Source organism: Bidens hawaiensis, unplaced genomic scaffold, assembly GCF_021521415.1.
Source record: "Bidens hawaiensis isolate Kalapana, Puna unplaced genomic scaffold, B.hawaiensis_p1.1 tig00006555_1, whole genome shotgun sequence".
In the NCBI taxonomy this organism is placed as follows: domain Eukaryota; kingdom Viridiplantae; phylum Streptophyta; class Magnoliopsida; order Asterales; family Asteraceae; genus Bidens; species Bidens hawaiensis.
This window is the reverse complement of record NW_027491442.1, coordinates 990,151-1,007,603: the sequence shown is the minus strand read 5'-3', so window position 1 is coordinate 1,007,603 and position 17,453 is coordinate 990,151. Positions and strand designations below refer to the sequence as shown.

The following is a 17,453-nucleotide window of genomic DNA, read 5'->3' as shown; positions in this document are numbered from 1 at the left end:
ACCTTGGTACCGATTCGGTACCGACGGTACCGAATCGGTACCGGTACCGGTACCAATCTGTACCATACCAATTTTTGCTCATCCCTACCTTTAAGTGTTTCGGCTAGACACCTTTACACTTCTATTTCCAATATTAAACTCCGCTCCGGCGCTCCTCGTGTTTAGATCCGCTGGTCACATGGCTGATGGCTCTAACACCCCTCTCGTGGTTTAAGCCAAGTTTAACTATAACCGATTTGTTTAACCTAAAACACTCCTATGTATGTAGGGGTGTACTCACAAAGAATGAGAGGCAGCTGTCCTCCATAAGAAATTGTTGGGTATTATTTATGCTTGAAAATCCCGATCGCCCCCGATGGAAGTTTAGTTAAGCCTCCGATCACTAGGGATGGCAAAATAACTAAAACCTGACGGGTATACTCGAAACCCGAAGCATTCGGGGCGGGTATACCCAAAGCCCAACGGGTACTGAGCCGGGTATGAGATTATTTTTAAAAATTTTTCACGGGTATAGTCCAGGTATGGAATTTGGTGATACCCGGCCCAATTACCCAAAAAGACGTACCTGTTTACCAAACTATATACCCGAAATAAAAACCCTTAAAAACTATTTATTATTAATTTCATTTTTTCTTAACCTTTTGTATTTAAGATGTGTATTAAAAAGTATTATTAATGTTTTATATGTTATCAAGTTTATACATAAAGTTATACTACTATTATTTTACGATAACGTTTATATAGATGTAATGTGTCATATTTTAGTTTGTAAAAGTTCATATATAAATAAAAATATATACGATAACTATAATGGTAAAAAAATCTACTTAAAAATCCTAACGGAATTTTTTTTAAGCAATCTAATGGGTATACCCAATACCCGCGGTTATACATGATACCCGATGGGTAATAACCCGACACATATTCAACAGGTAATGAGCGGGATATGAGAATGAATTTTATAACCGGGTACGGGTATGAATTAGCAATACCCGGCCCGTTACCATCCCTACCGATTGCCAAAAGAAATCCTAGATCCAATTTTTAAAGCCATTATATGACAATCTATAGAAACTATAGGGGTTTTCAGGCCCAGGGTGAAGTACAAACTTTTAAATGCTATCAATGCTGCAGTTACGTTCAAACCCGGTAATTCACAAGTTTATTTCATTCTATTTTCATTTTTATATTAAAAGACAATATTCCCAAATATAATATGAATCTATTGTTAAAATAAAAATAACTTTTAAATTTGCTACATGAAATATATATAGACAAAATAAAGAACTTTAGTAAGGAAACAAAATTACTAAAAATTAGAAACTTACATCAAATCTAATTCTAATCAAATTAAATGAAAACCTTAGCCACAAAGAAAACTTAACTACAAAAGGAACTTAGCCACCGAGTTTGATTTGATTTTTTCATTTAAGTTACTTTAATTAATGAAAATAATTGATCGTTTATTATATATTTCCTCAAAATACATTTTTCCCCGTAAGAGCACAAATTTTTATTATATAATAACCAAAATGCTTTCCTTGAATTTAAGACGTTAATTGTCTCATGTGACGAGTTGATATTATAATCCCAAAGCGACACATCTAGACGACATCTAATCTAGACACACTTTTTGTTCAAACAAAACATAATCATGCTAATCCATTTATCTAAACAAGTTTTCGAATGGTCGTAGCTTAGTTATAATCAAGCTGTAAAATAATTACAAGGGTCATAAATAACAAGTTGACGGGTTGGCAAAAACTGAACCATAGATGAAAACCGAACTGTTAACCAAAAATACAGCCGAAATTAACCATAGCTGTCACAACCAATCGGTTATAGTTAAGTGAATCCGGTTAACCGATCATTTGGTTATGGTTACATGAAATTTGTTTCCGTGAACTGACTTTTATCAAAAACCGAACCGAACCTTATATATTTATGCTTTTTCAAATTTTATACCTATATTTCCAACATTTATACCTCCATACAAGACGTGGACGTTCCGCAACTGTCTATCACTAAGCTTGGAGATCGCATATTTTAGTTTCAAAATTTGAAATTTTATAGTTGAACTTGGAACAGCATAATTAAACCATTTTCAACTGAAACAACGAAAAAAACACATTCAAAAATTTGCCAGAATTGGGGGGGGGGGGTAACCGTCCTATTGACCATGGTTATTGACCATTTAGTTATCTTTTGTTAAGCAATATTCCATAACCAAATCAAACCGACTGTACACACCAAAAATAATCGGTGTTTTCAAATTTTATACCTCTATTATATCCAATTTTATAAAACACATATTTTTGAATCTATTTTGTAACTTTGAGAAAGAAATTAAAAGAGGTTAAACAAAGAGAATATGTTATTCGTACACCCTTTGGTAATCCACACACCCTATATACGACCGTATGAAACCCGGGTGTGTGAATAACCGATTCCTAAATAAATGAATATTCTGGACGTTTTGAATATTGGAGGCGGTGAGTTTGTGTCCCCACTGGTATCGTGCTAGAATCTTTTATTCACAATATTCAGACACGTATATATATTCTCACACACACCACGCCTCCTTCCAAATTCATAACAGACTACGCTACTTACTCTCTGCAAGTATTATTAATATCATAAGTTAGGGTTTGCAGTTCAAATTTTGTAAAGCTATGGCTGAGCACGGCGATGAGATCGAGACTACACACGAACCGCTCGTTGAAAACATCACCGAGAAGAATAATAAGATTGATCGTGAGTCGTCGGATTCTGAATCGGAGAAGAAGATGAAGTTTGATGATGATGCTCCGGTGAAGTTGAAGAGTAGGTACCGGTTGTTCGGTAGGGAGAAACCGGTGCATCAGGTTTTAGGCGGTGGAAAGCGTAAGGAATAATTGTCTTGTTGATTTATTATTATTATTATTAATTTGAATATCTGGTTTCGTGCTTCATGTTTAGTTAATTTTGAAATTTGCTTAGTTGATTGCTTGGTAGTGTGCTCTGATTGTTTAGTTTTACCATATATTTATAGAAATTAGGGCTTTAGAAGGTTGAATGTTGATTGTGTAATTTGTATTGAATAATGATTCTGTAATCAGTAGAAGGATTACTAGATTGATTACTCTAAGTAGTGGTTACTGGTTACATCTTTGATTCTTCTACAAGACATTTAGCTATAAATTATTAACGAGCCGAGCCTATGCAGCGGCTTGTTTTGACTTCGAGAGCTCATTTTGAGCTCTTTTTTCTAAAGCTTGAGTTTGGATCGTGAGTCTTTTGTTCAAGCTCAAGCTGCTTGTCATTTTTGTATCTTAGTTTTAGCGTATTGGCTTAGACTCTTCTACATTTTAGGCAGATTTTGCTTGTATTTGTTCTTTTGTTGGTATGTCTATTTAAATTCTATGATCTCTTATGTGCCGGTATTTGATTGTGCCGCTTTATCACTATAAGTTTTGTTATTGGTACATGTGTGTTTATATGGTGCATGCTTTGGAGTCGAGGGTCTCTTTGGAAGCAGCCTCTCTATCATCATGGATAGAGGTAAGGTCTGCCTACATCACACCCTCCCTAGACCCTACCAATAGCTTTTGCTATTTGTGGGATTTAATGGGTACGTTTGTTGTTGTTGTTACATGAGAAAAACTTTAGGCTAGAGCTCGTGTAGTATCTAAAAAGAGCCAAATCTCGGCTCGAGCTCGGGTGAAACAGTGTGAAATTAATACACAGAAGTTCAAAAGAGGTAAAACTTAAATAACACGTAACGCTCGGCAAGCCTAAAGGAGCTTTCAATACAAGGCTCGAGCTAGGGTGAAACAGTGTGAAGTTAATACGCCGAAGTTCAAAAGAGGTAAAACTTAATAATACACAAGGCTCGGCGAGCTTAGACGAGCTTCTCATACAAGGCTCGAGCTCAGGCTCGGCTCGTTTTGAACTTTTTATCGATATGATCTCGAGTACCTCGTGAGCGGCTTCGCTTCTTAGCACCCCTAGGCATATAGCTATTAAAAATTTCAGATTATGAATTTGGATGTTGTAAAACAAAGCAGATAGAAACAATCACTTTAAACTGAAGTTCTTATCATTACTTATTAATTTAGTAAAATCTTGTAACGGCACACGGTCCTTAGATGTTCAGTTAGTTACTGCAATCCAAGAACAAATCATCAGTATTTTGTCTAATTTGATGTGTGAATGACTGTTATACTGTGTTGCTATATTGATATATTCTTGTCTTGTTCGGTTAATCATTTGGTAATCATGCAGCTGCTGATATATTCTTGTGGAGTAACAAGAAGATATCTGCAAGTGTACTCGGTGGAGTAACTGCATTATGGGTGTTATTTGAATTGCTCGAGTACCGTCTCGTTACTTTGGTTTGCCACATCTTGATCCTTGTGTTCGCAGTTCTGTTTGTGTGGTCTAGTGCCTCTAAAATCATAAACAAGTAAGCTTCACAAAGTCAATCTTGATTTTCCATATCAAGTTCAAGTCTTTTAACTGATCTATCACAGGTTACCTCCACGCCTACCAGAAGTTAAAATTTCAGAAGATACCGTTCATCAGTTTGCTTCTGCGTTAAGGATTGAAGTTAATAATATTCTTCAAATGTTACGTGGTGTTGTGGCTGGGAGAGATCCAAAGAAGTTTCTAGCTGTATGTTATATTATTTCACAAATATTTCACAAAAATGGTTCTGAGAAGAGAGTAACTATATTAACAATAACTTGACACGAGCTGCGCATCATTTGCAGGTTGTCGTTGGATTATGGGTGTTGTCTGTTGTTGGCAGCTGGTGCAGTTTCTTGACTTTGTTCTACACGAGTAAGACCTTTCGGTTTCTCGGCTCTTTTCTTTGTGTGTTAATTAAACAGTACTTTGCTAAAGTCGTGATTTTTGTTTGCTGGCGAGACAGGTTTCGTGGCTCTGCACATGGTTCCTGTTCTGTACGAGAAGTATGAAGATAAGGTCGATGTGCTTGCTGAGAAAGCGATGACCAGGTTGAAGAAACAGTATGCGGTGTTTGATGAGAAGGTTGTGAGTAAGATTCCATTAGGGCCCTTGAAAAATAAGAAGAAAGATTGAGAAATAGTTGGTTCTGTTTATGCTTTCTGCTTGAGGTTTAGTTGTGTATTTGGTACAAGTTCATTTTAGATATTTTACTATTTTAGTGGTTGTTTTGTTCATGAGTTTAGATGCTTTGGTGGGTTGTGTGTATATAAAACGTTTGAAATGATGTGGATTATATGAACTTTTGTGTTTTTTATTTCAAAATAATTATTGATATAATTCAAAATGTTTATAGCGGCACAACTTGGCTTTGATGTAATTACTATCTTGTGTTTTGATGTAATTTGATGTAATTACTATCTTGCTTGTTTACTGTTAATCACTATCATTACCTACATTGAAGGATGCGCTAATTTTTAGAGCATGTTTAGAATTGAGAAAATGCTTATTAGTGTTTTCAAAAAGTCAATAAATTAAAATGTGTTTGACAATCACAAAAATCTTTTTATTTTAGCTTTTTGAAAGGGTTAAAAAAGAATTTTTCAAAAGCCCTAAATTCTAGCTTTTTAAAATAATTTTTTAAAAAAGCAAATAAGCCTATAACATTTTTCAAACCCAATCCTAAACATGCTCTTAGACTAATTTAGTAATCTCTTGCATCTCGGATGGCAAAAGCCCCCAACCATGTATGGTGATATAGTAATCTCTTGCATCTCGGATGCCAAAAGCCTCGACCATATATGGTGAAGGGGAATTTATTAACATGTAGTTGGAGAGAGACGAAAATATCAAACACAAACATATTAAACACTTGTAATAGATTAAATGTTTAACCAAGTTTTTAGATATTAAAAACGGAACTTCTTTTATATAGCCTAATGACTATATTTTACAGAAAGCGCCAATCGCAATGACCACTTTGCAAGTCAAGACAAGACTCACCCGCCATTCTGATACCACCTAATGCAATGGCGCCCCTAGTTCTTTACGCATAGCGGTGTTTGGTGTCAGGAGTGGTGACGTGACAGTAGGTTAACGTCACTACATGTAGTCTTATATGGGAGTAAAATGTGTTACTTGAGTTGTAGTCTAGTGGTAAGAGGCAAAACTTTTTTTTATGAAGATCCAAAGAATAATATTATTAATCAACACGTATGACTAGGAAAATATTCAATTTTTAGATAAATAAATAATGTTGAACTAAATTATGTTTACTTAAAATTAGATCAATAGTGTATGGTATTATATTTTTTACTTGGGAAATTTTTACCTTTTAGATTCTTTTTGCCATTGATGTTTTAACTGTTTTAAGACACGAGTCCATGACTTTGGTCTCTTCATGTGAATATGCTTGTATATATAGTTTCTTGTTCTTCGTATATTTCTTTTAATAAAATAAAATACTTTATATCTTTCTGTAAAAGTAAAGACTCCATGCTCACATAAGTAGCCAAACAATATTCGGGTTCTAATGGACTAAAACTCAAATCTCTTCTTGTTAAATGTTTATATTCGACAATCTTGAATCTATATATTCTTGCAAACAGTTTCAAAACTACCACAAAATCAATTCGAAGGGCTGCATAACAAAGCAAGCAGCCAAATTCTGCTGGGGCTGGGGCTGGGGCTCAAAGTTAAACAAGTTAACTCAACTCGTTTTTTTTCATGAACACAAATCTAAGCTCAATCTCGATTCTTAAATAGGTCGAGCCACCTTGTTTAAACAAAACTAATATTTGTTTTGATAATCAAGTTAAGGTTAATGTTTAACATATTGGGGCCATAGAAGTTAACTATTAATAACGTATATTAGGCCATAAAAGCTAAACCTAACAAACAAGCCTACGAGCAAACTTGCCTCGACTTGAGTTCATTTCATTTACAAATTCAGTCAGCTCATCTTAGCTCAGCTCGTTTTGAGCGAACTCCGAGCCCAACATTAACAGCTCTACTCAAGCGTACCCAATAATTCATGTTACCAATGCTGTAAGTTAGCAATACAGTAATTGTAATCTAATCAAATGTAATAATTATATATAGAAATTCAACTCAAAAAACAAACAATAAGTGTTCAAAACCTACTTTTGACATATTTTCTACAAATAGTTACTGCAAGACCAAACTCCAAACTGACCCGTACCGATTTCAGTGTATTCAAATAGGGAGGAAAAAAAGCGAACAAAAATTGAGATTCATGAGCTTCAAAAATTAATGAATTTATACAATAGAAAACATAGGCGGCTTAATTTCCTATAAGATTTCATGCTCTATGACAACTTGACAAGTATGCAGAAATCAACTCGATACCTTAGCGTTTCTGCATGTGGGAGATCTTGATCAATAAATAACTCCCTAAATCGAACATGAGCTCCATGGCTATCCGATAAAGATTTGTTTGATATACGGAAATGAAATATGATGGAATTATAATTATAAATATTAATATTGTTTTGATGATTTAGTACGCTCCGTGATAAAGTTGTTTGAATATGCTACAAAATGGAAACGTTAAATTAAAAGTGATAAGAGCATTTGGTACCTATAGACAGAGATTCTTCATTTCTTGGGTTCATTCTAATTTACCAAGTGGCGATTCGGATGCATGATCATCAACCAACCAAAGGTTGTAGTCTTTAAACCGCTTTATCTTCTTTTCAAAACCAGTAATGTAATTGTTATGAATAATAACATGTTTCCCCTTGGTTTCATCTACCCATGTCTGGTTCTTGAAGTATAATCCACCGGTTGGAAACGCTGCCTGAGGTAACAGGTACAAATCAACCTGCAAAAAAAATGTTTTTCTTAATTTTTTTAACATATAATCAACAGTCCATTGAAAGCGAGGCACGAATGAATGAATGATTCACATACCTGCCCTGCTGTTTTGTTCAAAGCCCAGTTGAAAGCAGGCTGATCATTAGCTTTCTTTGCTTTTGACCATGGTTGAATTTGAAGCTCTTCAATCCACTTTTTCATAACTAACTTTGCACCCTCCGTCGGGTGCATGTATATCATGCAGCTGCAAATATATGTCCGCCCTTTTTTCCCTGGCGGAGGCAGGACATTAAGGTGGTCAAGCGGTTTCACCTGGTAATAATTAGCACAAGATTTACAACCCATTTTGATCCGTGTATTCAGAATTAATATAGCACATGAAACTAAGAAGCAAAGATGATTCTTACAGCAGACATGTCATCCATGAAGTATACATCATGATTTCCTTTAAGGTAAGGAAATGGATCTGCTAACCAGACCATATCAACATCATTGTACATCACATTATATCCGAGTTCTAGTATTTGAAGTAAATGGCGCGGTCTTCTCGAAGTGAAGTTGAAGAATCCCTGCAAATGGAACCATAATCATTAACTTATAGTCAATGAAGTTCAATTTATTATAATAACATGGAACTCAAGTACATGTATAAGAGAAGTTGCCGTCAATGGTACACACTGGGTAGAATCTGAACCATTATAAATTAGGAACAAACTAATGATCAACATGCTTAAGTCGATTATAACCATCAAATTGTATGTTGAGAAGCTAGTGAACGGGTCACTGACACAAATGAACGAACACAAACAATGCCTTATTTGATTTGGCTAACTGAGATGGTTGGTGTGTCACCGGTTCAGTCCAGCTATCAAGTTTGTGTTGGTGTTTTTCTAACATTCATATGCATATGTTTATTTACATATAAACTAATCACATGATACTCATATATAATTCTGTTTTACACTTAATAATTTTGCATAAATCTATATGATAAGATTAGAAAAGTCATTAAAAATATAAAATAAATATAAAATAATTGATAACCTTTACTGAACAAACATTAATGAACATAAACGTTCACAAACAGAATTAAACGAACATGGCCTCTGTTCATGCTATAATAAGCAAAGATCATTCATCTAGTTAATCGAACAAAACTCCTTGTTCATGTTCGTTCATTTATTAAACGATTCACGAACAAAATTGAACAGATATGGCCTCTGTTTGTGTTCGATCATTTACTTAATCGAACTTCCTTATTCATTTATTACCGTTGCCACGCCGCGCACACAATCACTGAATCATCAAACAACGTTCTGTTCAATCACCGATAATCACCATCAGCAGGATCATACATTCAAATATTCAATCAAAAGTCCTACATCAGATAGATCTAAGCTAATAACAATGGCATCAATTACGCAACTATCGAAACCGTCGAAAACTAGCAAAAACCTCACCTGCGATCCGAACTTATGCGCAACCTGCGCCTCCGGCGCAGGCGGAACCAGCACGGCATGCCCCGGCCACCGCGCATTCACCGTAAACAACGTCGCGTAATCCTCCGCAATCACCAGCACCTTCTCATGATGCCTCTGCCTCTTAATACTAATCAACCAGTTATTCAAAAACGGCAAGTACGGCTGACTCACCGCACACACAATCACAGTACTCTCATTCTTCGCCACGTACTTCACCGCCTCCGGTAGCGTGTAGCCTCGCCATTTGGCTTCGTTTGAAACCCTAGGAGACGAGAAGAACGTGTACTGGTTGTTGATCCATGGGGAGAATATGCCGAGGAGGATGATTAGTGTGAGGAAGATGAAGAAGGATGTGCGGTTTAGGATTAGTGAGAAGTAGTAGGGTTTTGAGTGGTTATCGGATGGTGATTTGTTAAAGAGTGAAGTGTAGGGTTTGTGAAGTGGTCTTTGGTGGAGTTGTGATGCTGATGACATTGAATTTGTGTGTGTGAAAGCTTGAGTGTGTGAGGTGTTGGTATCAATGGCGGATTTGTGATTGGATCTGAAAACACAGAAACAGGGTGGTAGTGGTGACTCTTGCTAACTTACGCAGCTACTGTGTCGGTGATAACAATAGTAATCATATTTTTTTTTCGAACACCCAGCTAAGTAACGCCGGGTCCTCCGTACGCGGCCTCCATTAGCTAAAGGTAGCCCGAGCCGGTCACGAGTCTGGACGGACAGAGCCCCTAGCAGTCCACCAAATTGAGGGATTCCCCGGATAAAACCCGACCCCCACGCCCGCCAACGGCACGACAGCGAGGAGCCGGTAAAACCGGGTGAGATCAGGACTCGAACCTGGCAAGCCATGGTCATCCCTCATATCTCCCATATAAATTGGTGATAGTGAGGTTTGAATCCCATATCTCTCACTAGTTAAGTGAGTACTCTACCATTGAGACACAACCAATTTATAACAGTAATCATATTAAACTGATTGAATGTGAATTAACCCGATTAACAAACTTACTGAACTGTTTGACACATTTAAATAAATGGGGATTTACATATTTCCCCTTCCTAAACTTTGAAATTACATATTTTCTCAAACCGTGCTTAGAGAGCATTGTACATCTTGCATTAAAAACTTGTATTTTGAGAAAATATGTAATTTCAAAAGTTTAAGAAGGGGAAATATGTAAAAATCCCTTAAATAAATGGTTAAAGTTAGAGATGTATAAATTGGGTTTTGATTTCGGGTATAGAATTGGGTTCGGATATATCAGGTATTGGAAAATTTGGTATTGACAATACTTGGATTTAGTTCTGGTCTGGGCACTCTCTCTAAAAACCATACCATTTGCATAGGGTACGGGTCGGGTATAGAACGAGTATTCTAAAATCGGGTATTTAATTACCCTATTTCCGGGTATTGAAAAAAAATCTTATTTCAGGTTTTTTCGGCTTTTTTTCGGGTATAGATTGGAGTTTTCTAAAAGGTTACACTTTTTAAGGGCTTTTTTCAAGTAATTCTCGGTATAGATCGGGTATTTGAAAAACCCGGTTTCAGGTAAACCCAATTCCGGGTATGGAATCGGTTCCGGTTTTTGGGTATTACCAGGTACAAATAGGGTCTGGTTCGGGTACATGTTTTGGTACTAAAATGCATCCCCCTATTCGAACCCTACGAGTAGGTCGGGTACAGGTTCGGGTATTAAAAACCCGGTTCAAGATATTTTTTTCGGGTTCGGGTTTTTTTTCACCTATAGTTAAACTTGTGTTTGGGTTACGAGAGTTTTAAGTAGGGATGAGCTCGCTACCGTACCGGTACCGGTACCGAAAATCCCGATCCCGAAAATCGCAAATTTTTGGTACCGTTACGGGTACCGAAATGTTCGGTTCGGTACCGGTATGGTACCAGTATTTAAGGTAAAATTCGGGAAATACCGTTATCGTACCGTACCAGTCCCGAAAACTCAAAACCTTGGTACCGAGTCGGTACCGACGGTACCAAATCGGTACCGATTTCGGTACCGGTACCAATTGGTACCATACTGATTTTTGCTCATCCCTAGTTTTAAGTGAGGGTTGGTGATATTTTTGACACGAATAAGTATATGGGTCGTTTTCAAATTAAACAGTTCAACCCGCTAATATGAAGTATGTCAACTCGATACAATTAACAGTCCTAATTTATGTTATCATTTGACTACGTTTTAAATATTACATGCAATGTACTTATTGTTCACTCAATAGTAACATTTGTGTTCTTTCACAAGTGTCTTCTCTTCATCTATGTTCTTCCCTCCATTGTTATCTTCTTCAGAAGGACTACACACCCCGATAATCATCAACTCATATCCAACCTCCCACAAGTGTATATAATGCATCCATAGCTGCTAGCGTCGTCATCATCTCCCATCCCATCCGTAGTCATTAACCATCATCCCAAACATCTTGGATATACTCGTAGAATGATGTGTGGCTTTTAAGACCGAGTGGAAGGGTCAAATCTAAGCTACGTGGTCACGACTCTAGATAGAGAACAAAGAGACGAATTGATACGACCTTAAGTGTAGTGTTTCGAGTCAGGTCAAAATGCGCTTTGGCAGGGTGAGGCCTACTGGGGACCAATGATTTCTATAGCAGTTAAGTAAGGTCTGATGCATGTCCGGGATCTGGCCATCCAGGGGAGATGAATGTACCCGTTACCCATCGAGTTCATAGGCATCAACCACATCCATTTATGGTCTAGTGTGGTTTATAGTTATACATTCATAATATTTAAATGTCCATTACTCGAAACTCAATTTCAAACTCATCTTAAAAACCGACTTAAAAATATCAACTACTTAACTACTTTATATAACTTTAATAATACCATGTTTCTATAACTTCAACATACTATTTATTATATCTCTATTTTTAATATTGTAGCATATCAATATATTCAATTTTGATATAGGAAATGGATTCAACTAATCTAAGACAAGTATCATCTAATATCATACACATTCAAAACCCACGATTGTTTTTAGAAACTAATCTCATACCCAAATACCCATCCCAAAACTTAGGTTTCAGGTTTCGTGTCAGGTTTCTATTGATTTGTTCCCATTTGTGAGAAGGGGGTTTAGTTTGGGTTTATTCATAATATATTTTCAACAGTATTGATAAAAATCATAAAATGGTACTTTCACCACATTTTAACAGAAGCATATGCACAACTAACTCTCATAATAATATGATAATTATTTTTCAATAAACACATCATAAATGTAAAACCTTTAAACAGTTTACATCCATCTGATATCATATTAGATATCTTTTATGTATGTGGTTTCTCAAAATTAAAAATTAGAAAAATATTACAAGTTGCAATATAAATCACAAAGCAAACAAACTTGAAAGCCTAAACAATTAGAATGATTTAATCACTAGCATTTTATTAGATTGTGAGACCACCTCATATTACATACACAAATTTCACACAACATAAAAGGGGACAAAGAAAAATACACCTTCTGGTTACAAGGAGTATCCGGGCCGAAATCGATTGCGCAAGTATAAGGTTTAAGGTTCCTTGGTTCATGAAACCAGACCGGGCCTTAGTTTTGGTGTCTTTTGCTTGACAAAGAAGGACGATAAAACACTCTTGCTACGTATAGGAGGCTGGGCAATCTCATGCTTAGGATGATCAAACGACCGAAATGACATTACTGTCCTCGGACCATCCACAGAATCCTGTCAAAATTAAATAAAAGGATTTTGTCAAGACGTCTGATTTATTGCATTATTTTTAATGTTTGTAAGAAAACAAAGATCAATGTGGCATTTTTAACCCGTTTATCTTTTATATGGGTCGATATAGGTTATAATGTTATATTATATCTTTAATGAGCTAAATAAATAGAAAAAAATATTGTCTAACAAGGAAGCAGGTCGAACGGGTTGAAACTTGAAAGTAGCAAAATGTGCGTTTAAATGCGTACAATCTCCTAAATTACTTCGGTAAAAGTTTTTACATTTGTTGAGAAAATGTAATCATATCTAACAAATGAATTTTACATAAAACTAAAAAAAATGGGCAATAAAGGGTTCAGCGGTTCAGCCCATTTGTCTCTTATATTGTATACTGATTTGGTTTAATTTGTATATTATCTTTTTTTTCTAATGTACAGTGTTCAGCCCATTTGTCTCTTAGCCCTGCTTGCGGTGCGCACATATGATGTATATATGTGTGAACCCTCGGGTGGGCAAAAGTGAAATTGCACTAATTTTGACGTTATTTTACTAATCTCGTGAAAATAACGTTAAAAGTGACGGACGGTTAATCAGGCATCATGTAGTGGCGTTGATAGCCGAAAGACAAGGGTACATGCACCGATCAGCCGGTGTCCCGATGATTGAGTGCTATGTGCCTTATGTCCAAGGCTTGATGCAAAACTACTATCGAGCCGGGGGTCTCACCGGAAGCAGCCTCTCTATCCTTATGGGGTAGAGGTAAGGCTGTCTACATCTTACCCTCCTCAGACCCTACTATAGCTTTGCTATTGGTGGGATATACTGAGTACGATGATGATGATGATGATGAGTGCTTGTAGCCCATTTGCCTTCTGTTTCAATGTAATCACTACCTTGCTTATTACAATTATAAGTTTATTAAAAATAAATAAATATAAAAAAAAAATTATTTACTTATGAATGGGTCGATTTGGGACTTCGGGTTTTGTTAATCTCTAACGGGTCAACCAAAAAACAACTAAAAAGGTTGCGTGTAAAAAATTACCCATGGTGTATTTTAAGGCATAAATGTAGAAAGATCTTTTTTATTAAAAAAGATTATTAATGCAACAAAGTTGTTTGATGTAGATGATATCGAATTCAACATTTGAGATTACCTGCTGTGAGATGCCAAGTGTCTGAATAGCAGTGCTTGAAGCGGGACCCATTTTATGCCCCCGAAGATGAGATTCAGATGATTTTGTTTGCACCCGGTTATTTCCATCTGAATGTACAAGTGTTAAATATTTATAATACAACTTTGATGCAACTGAATAATGAGCATAGTTAAGAGAAAACATACTGGATACATGAGAAGACGCGGTAGCAGTAGCACGACTTGAAGTTTTGGGATCATCAATGCTGTACATAATCAGAAAATTTTCAACACTTAAAGCACCTTTACAAGAACTTTAGACATTAATCACATTATTTTAATTGAGAAAAATGAGTGACTAAATATGCACAAATGAGAAACAAGAAGCGACGATGTTTACGCAAACCTCATAGAGCTTGAATTCCTTTTCAAAGTAGATTTGGTTTCTGATGCTAGATGCCAACAAAGAGTATTTGCAGCGGGCGTACCTAAGTTAAATATAAACATGCTAAATAATGAATAATGCAAAATGATGATTTTGAAATGAAATGTGCTTAATACCTGAAACAAGTTGTCGAGGACACGACTGATAATGACTCTGCCTTGCACCTGCTTGAACCTGAGGGCTAAAATGGACCTTTTTGCTCACGGAATCTAGGTGAAGTCATTAAAATTCATTATATATAAGAAAAATTTATTAATTAAATTTAAAATTATAATATAAATAAATAATCTTACTAGGCAAACTGTAATGCTTGTGATGCCGTGGTTGTTGTTGCCTGAGAGCTTCTCTATCCGTGTAAGTTTGGCATGTAAGAAGTTGCTTAAAACACCAAAAAAATATATATTAATCATCAATAATGTCATACGATCTAACAAAAGATCTTATTAAAATAGCCACAATATAATATTCACCTGATGTAAACATGAAACGTGTAACCCTGTTGTTGAAATTTCTAAAGTTTGTTGGTCTATAAGGTCGGTCAACTTGTAGGCAACGGTACCAAGATGGTCAACCGCATTCACAAGGGCTCGTACAGCATAATCTTTCAGGTTATCAAGAACCCTACAAATAAAACGGGTATAAATTTCTATAAGAAATAGCGCATGCATGTGTTTGTGTGTGCGCGTGTGTGCGCGCGTGTGTGTGTGTGTTTGAATGATTCTTACACTTGTTTTTGTTCACTGTGAAGATAAGATTTTTCACAATATTCGGCTGCTGAGTAAAGTTGAGGTCTTAGATTTTGAGTTCCTAAATACACATTGAACATGATTAGCAAAGCAACAATTAAATATCATTTAACATTTATAAATACACACAAAAAAAAACAAATAATAGTACTTGAGCAAAAACACTTTCTTAATTTAGCAAGAAAACAAAGGATAAGGATGACATGCCAATTGTCAAAGCGTCCATCAAGAGTATATAATACTAATAGGATAGACTTAATAAATCCAAAAATATCAAACAAACTATATTAATAATTATATTCATTTACATATTAACCATAATTGATGTATTATGAAATGGGCAGATAGGTAATTTCATAAAAATGTTTAAATTTTAATGTAAAACAAATAATGCTTAGCAAAAAATAATTCTAATCCGAATTATACAATTATTTAGGGTCAAAATCATCAGAACCGAACGATCAATAGCAAGGGCTAAACGGTAAAATCACACCATTAATCCAACTAACATCCATAGATCTGCATCCTACAATACAACATTTCTTTGACTATTCCAGGTCAAACCTATCACATCTCATATGCAAAATTAGTACAAATCTTTAATCAATTAACACCCAAATTCATTCTAATTATACTTCTTACCATACAGATTCATATGAGTTACAATTTCACTCCAAAAAATTAACATTTGCAGTGCAATTTCTGAATTCAAAGCCAATAAATTTGACTCAAAAAAGTCAAAATAGCTCACTCAGATAAAATTGCTCATACAGATAGAAGTAACTAATCAAACAGTTAGCAGTATTACATAAAAGTCAACTATTTCAAGCTTACAATAACACAACAATACTCAGATCTGATATATAATAATAATAATAATAATAATAATAATAATAATAATAATAATAATAATAATAATAAAATTAAGATCTAACCTGAAGGGCTTTAACGAAGCTGATACTAGGTTCCATTGAGGGCTCATTAAACGCCATTGCTTGATTCGATTGATGGACGTCCATAACCCTAAATAAATTTGGGGGGTTAATTATATGAACAATTGAGAATTGAATTGGGGTTAGTTTTTGATGGGTGAATGCGAAATTGATCAAATTGGTGTTGAATTGATTGGATTGGATTGGATTGGATTGGAATTAGGGTTTGGTGTGTAGAGAATATTATTTATTATTATTGGGTGTTATTGATCAAGAGAAGCAAAGGAAGGAGGAGTTTGATGCAAGTGAAAATGACTAGTTTTGGAGTATAATAAGCTGTTGGATAAACTGTTAACATATTATTTAAAAAGATGTTAATATAAAAGGTTTATTTATTGAAAGTGTTAAAAGTAAAAAAAAACATAGTCCAAATTTTATTAGAATGTAATAAGAAATAGGTACTCCTCAAAAACTGATTTTGAGTAGAGGTGTTCATGAGCTAAATCGAGTCAGGATAAACTTGGGGTTAAGCGTTTGGTTTGGCTTTAAACCCAGTTGGCTCGGATTTGAAACCGACCTGAAAATCTTGGCTTGGACTCGAACCGATTTTAAACCGTGTTGGCTAGGTTTGGCTCAGTTTAGCTCAAAGGAAATATATATATTAAACACATTTCAAACTACCACTAAATAAACTGTTAAAAGTTTTAAACATATTTATATAAAAGTGTTTTTATGTGTCATGCTAGACTAATGATTTTATACATAGTGTTTTAACGACGATACATAATACGATTATGTAATGATATCACGATCTCATTTTCTCTATTCATTTCTTCATCTTATTTGTCGTGTACAATAATAGGTACAAATGATATGTGTTATGGTAAAGTCAAAATTGTTAATGGTCAATCCTGGTCAATAAAGTTGAAGGATTAGAAGTGTCAAGCTGTTTAAAGATATTGTAAGATGTCAACATGTTAACTCATACTTTGGGTTTAAAGTGAGGAAGATAAAGATATAGGGACTGCTTGTGCCTAATTTTTCTACTAGTTTGTTAAGGACGGTTATGTTGTTAGATTGAGAATTAGGGCTTATATGGATTTCCCAATTAGATTAGAGTTTCATTCACTTTTCAATTTCTGTAGAGTTCATTAGATTTCAGTTTTTCATTCTTGTAATTGTCATTATTAATAGAGTTTTGATTTCGCT

At 35.2% G+C, this 17,453-nt stretch overlaps 3 protein-coding genes across 3 annotated transcripts; 1 reads left to right on the top strand and 2 right to left on the bottom strand.

Moving 5' to 3' along the window:
- The first annotated feature begins 2,672 nt into the window (after positions 1–2,672).
- Positions 2,673–5,172, top strand: LOC143632931 (reticulon-like protein B5). The gene is made up of 5 exons (XM_077101337.1): positions 2,673–2,883; positions 4,264–4,444; positions 4,512–4,653; positions 4,752–4,821; positions 4,913–5,172. The coding sequence occupies exons 1-5, from the start codon at positions 2,673–2,675 to the stop codon at positions 5,080–5,082; spliced, it is 774 nt and encodes a 257-aa protein (XP_076957452.1). The 3' UTR covers positions 5,083–5,172.
- A 2,401-nt stretch (positions 5,173–7,573) lies between these two features.
- On the bottom strand, positions 7,574–9,737 carry LOC143632930 (UDP-D-xylose:L-fucose alpha-1,3-D-xylosyltransferase MGP4-like). The gene is made up of 4 exons (XM_077101336.1): positions 9,243–9,737; positions 8,190–8,351; positions 7,879–8,094; positions 7,574–7,789 (listed from the first exon to the last, which is right to left on the bottom strand). Exons 1-4 carry the CDS (start codon positions 9,735–9,737, stop codon positions 7,577–7,579), a joined length of 1,086 nt encoding a protein of 361 aa, XP_076957451.1. The 3' UTR covers positions 7,574–7,576.
- Positions 9,738–12,547: 2,810 nt separating this feature from the next.
- LOC143632928 (protein ABIL1-like) lies at positions 12,548–16,331 on the bottom strand. Its single transcript, XM_077101335.1, has 9 exons — positions 16,243–16,331; positions 15,292–15,369; positions 15,037–15,187; positions 14,860–14,944; positions 14,683–14,775; positions 14,528–14,609; positions 14,329–14,387; positions 14,144–14,250; positions 12,548–12,986 (listed from the first exon to the last, which is right to left on the bottom strand). Exons 1-9 carry the CDS (start codon positions 16,329–16,331, stop codon positions 12,831–12,833), a joined length of 900 nt encoding a protein of 299 aa, XP_076957450.1. The 3' UTR covers positions 12,548–12,830.
- Between the last annotated feature and the right edge of the window lie 1,122 nt (positions 16,332–17,453).

What these genes read in the sequence shown, in the direction of transcription:
- LOC143632931 (XM_077101337.1), top strand. Translation starts at nt 2,673, where the DNA reads ATGGCTGAGCACGGCGATGAGATCGAGACTACACACGAACCGCTCGTT. An exon ending in GCCTCTAAAATCATAAACAA is followed by an intron (nt 4,445 to 4,511) that starts GTAAGCTTCACA and finishes GATCTATCACAG; the next exon opens with GTTACCTCCACGCCTACCAG. An exon ending in CTTGACTTTGTTCTACACGA is followed by an intron (nt 4,822 to 4,912) that starts GTAAGACCTTTC and finishes CTGGCGAGACAG; the next exon opens with GTTTCGTGGCTCTGCACATG.
- LOC143632930 (XM_077101336.1), bottom strand. Translation starts at nt 9,737, where the DNA reads ATGTCATCAGCATCACAACTCCACCAAAGACCACTTCACAAACCCTAC. An exon ending in CGCATAAGTTCGGATCGCAG is followed by an intron (nt 8,352 to 9,242) that starts GTGAGGTTTTTG and finishes TTCCATTTGCAG; the next exon opens with GGATTCTTCAACTTCACTTC. An exon ending in TGAACAAAACAGCAGGGCAG is followed by an intron (nt 7,790 to 7,878) that starts GTATGTGAATCA and finishes TTTTTTTTGCAG; the next exon opens with GTTGATTTGTACCTGTTACC.
- LOC143632928 (XM_077101335.1), bottom strand. Translation starts at nt 16,331, where the DNA reads ATGGACGTCCATCAATCGAATCAAGCAATGGCGTTTAATGAGCCCTCA. An exon ending in AGGAATTCAAGCTCTATGAG is followed by an intron (nt 14,388 to 14,527) that starts GTTTGCGTAAAC and finishes GATTATGTACAG; the next exon opens with CATTGATGATCCCAAAACTT. An exon ending in CGCGTCTTCTCATGTATCCA is followed by an intron (nt 14,251 to 14,328) that starts GTATGTTTTCTC and finishes TTGTACATTCAG; the next exon opens with ATGGAAATAACCGGGTGCAA.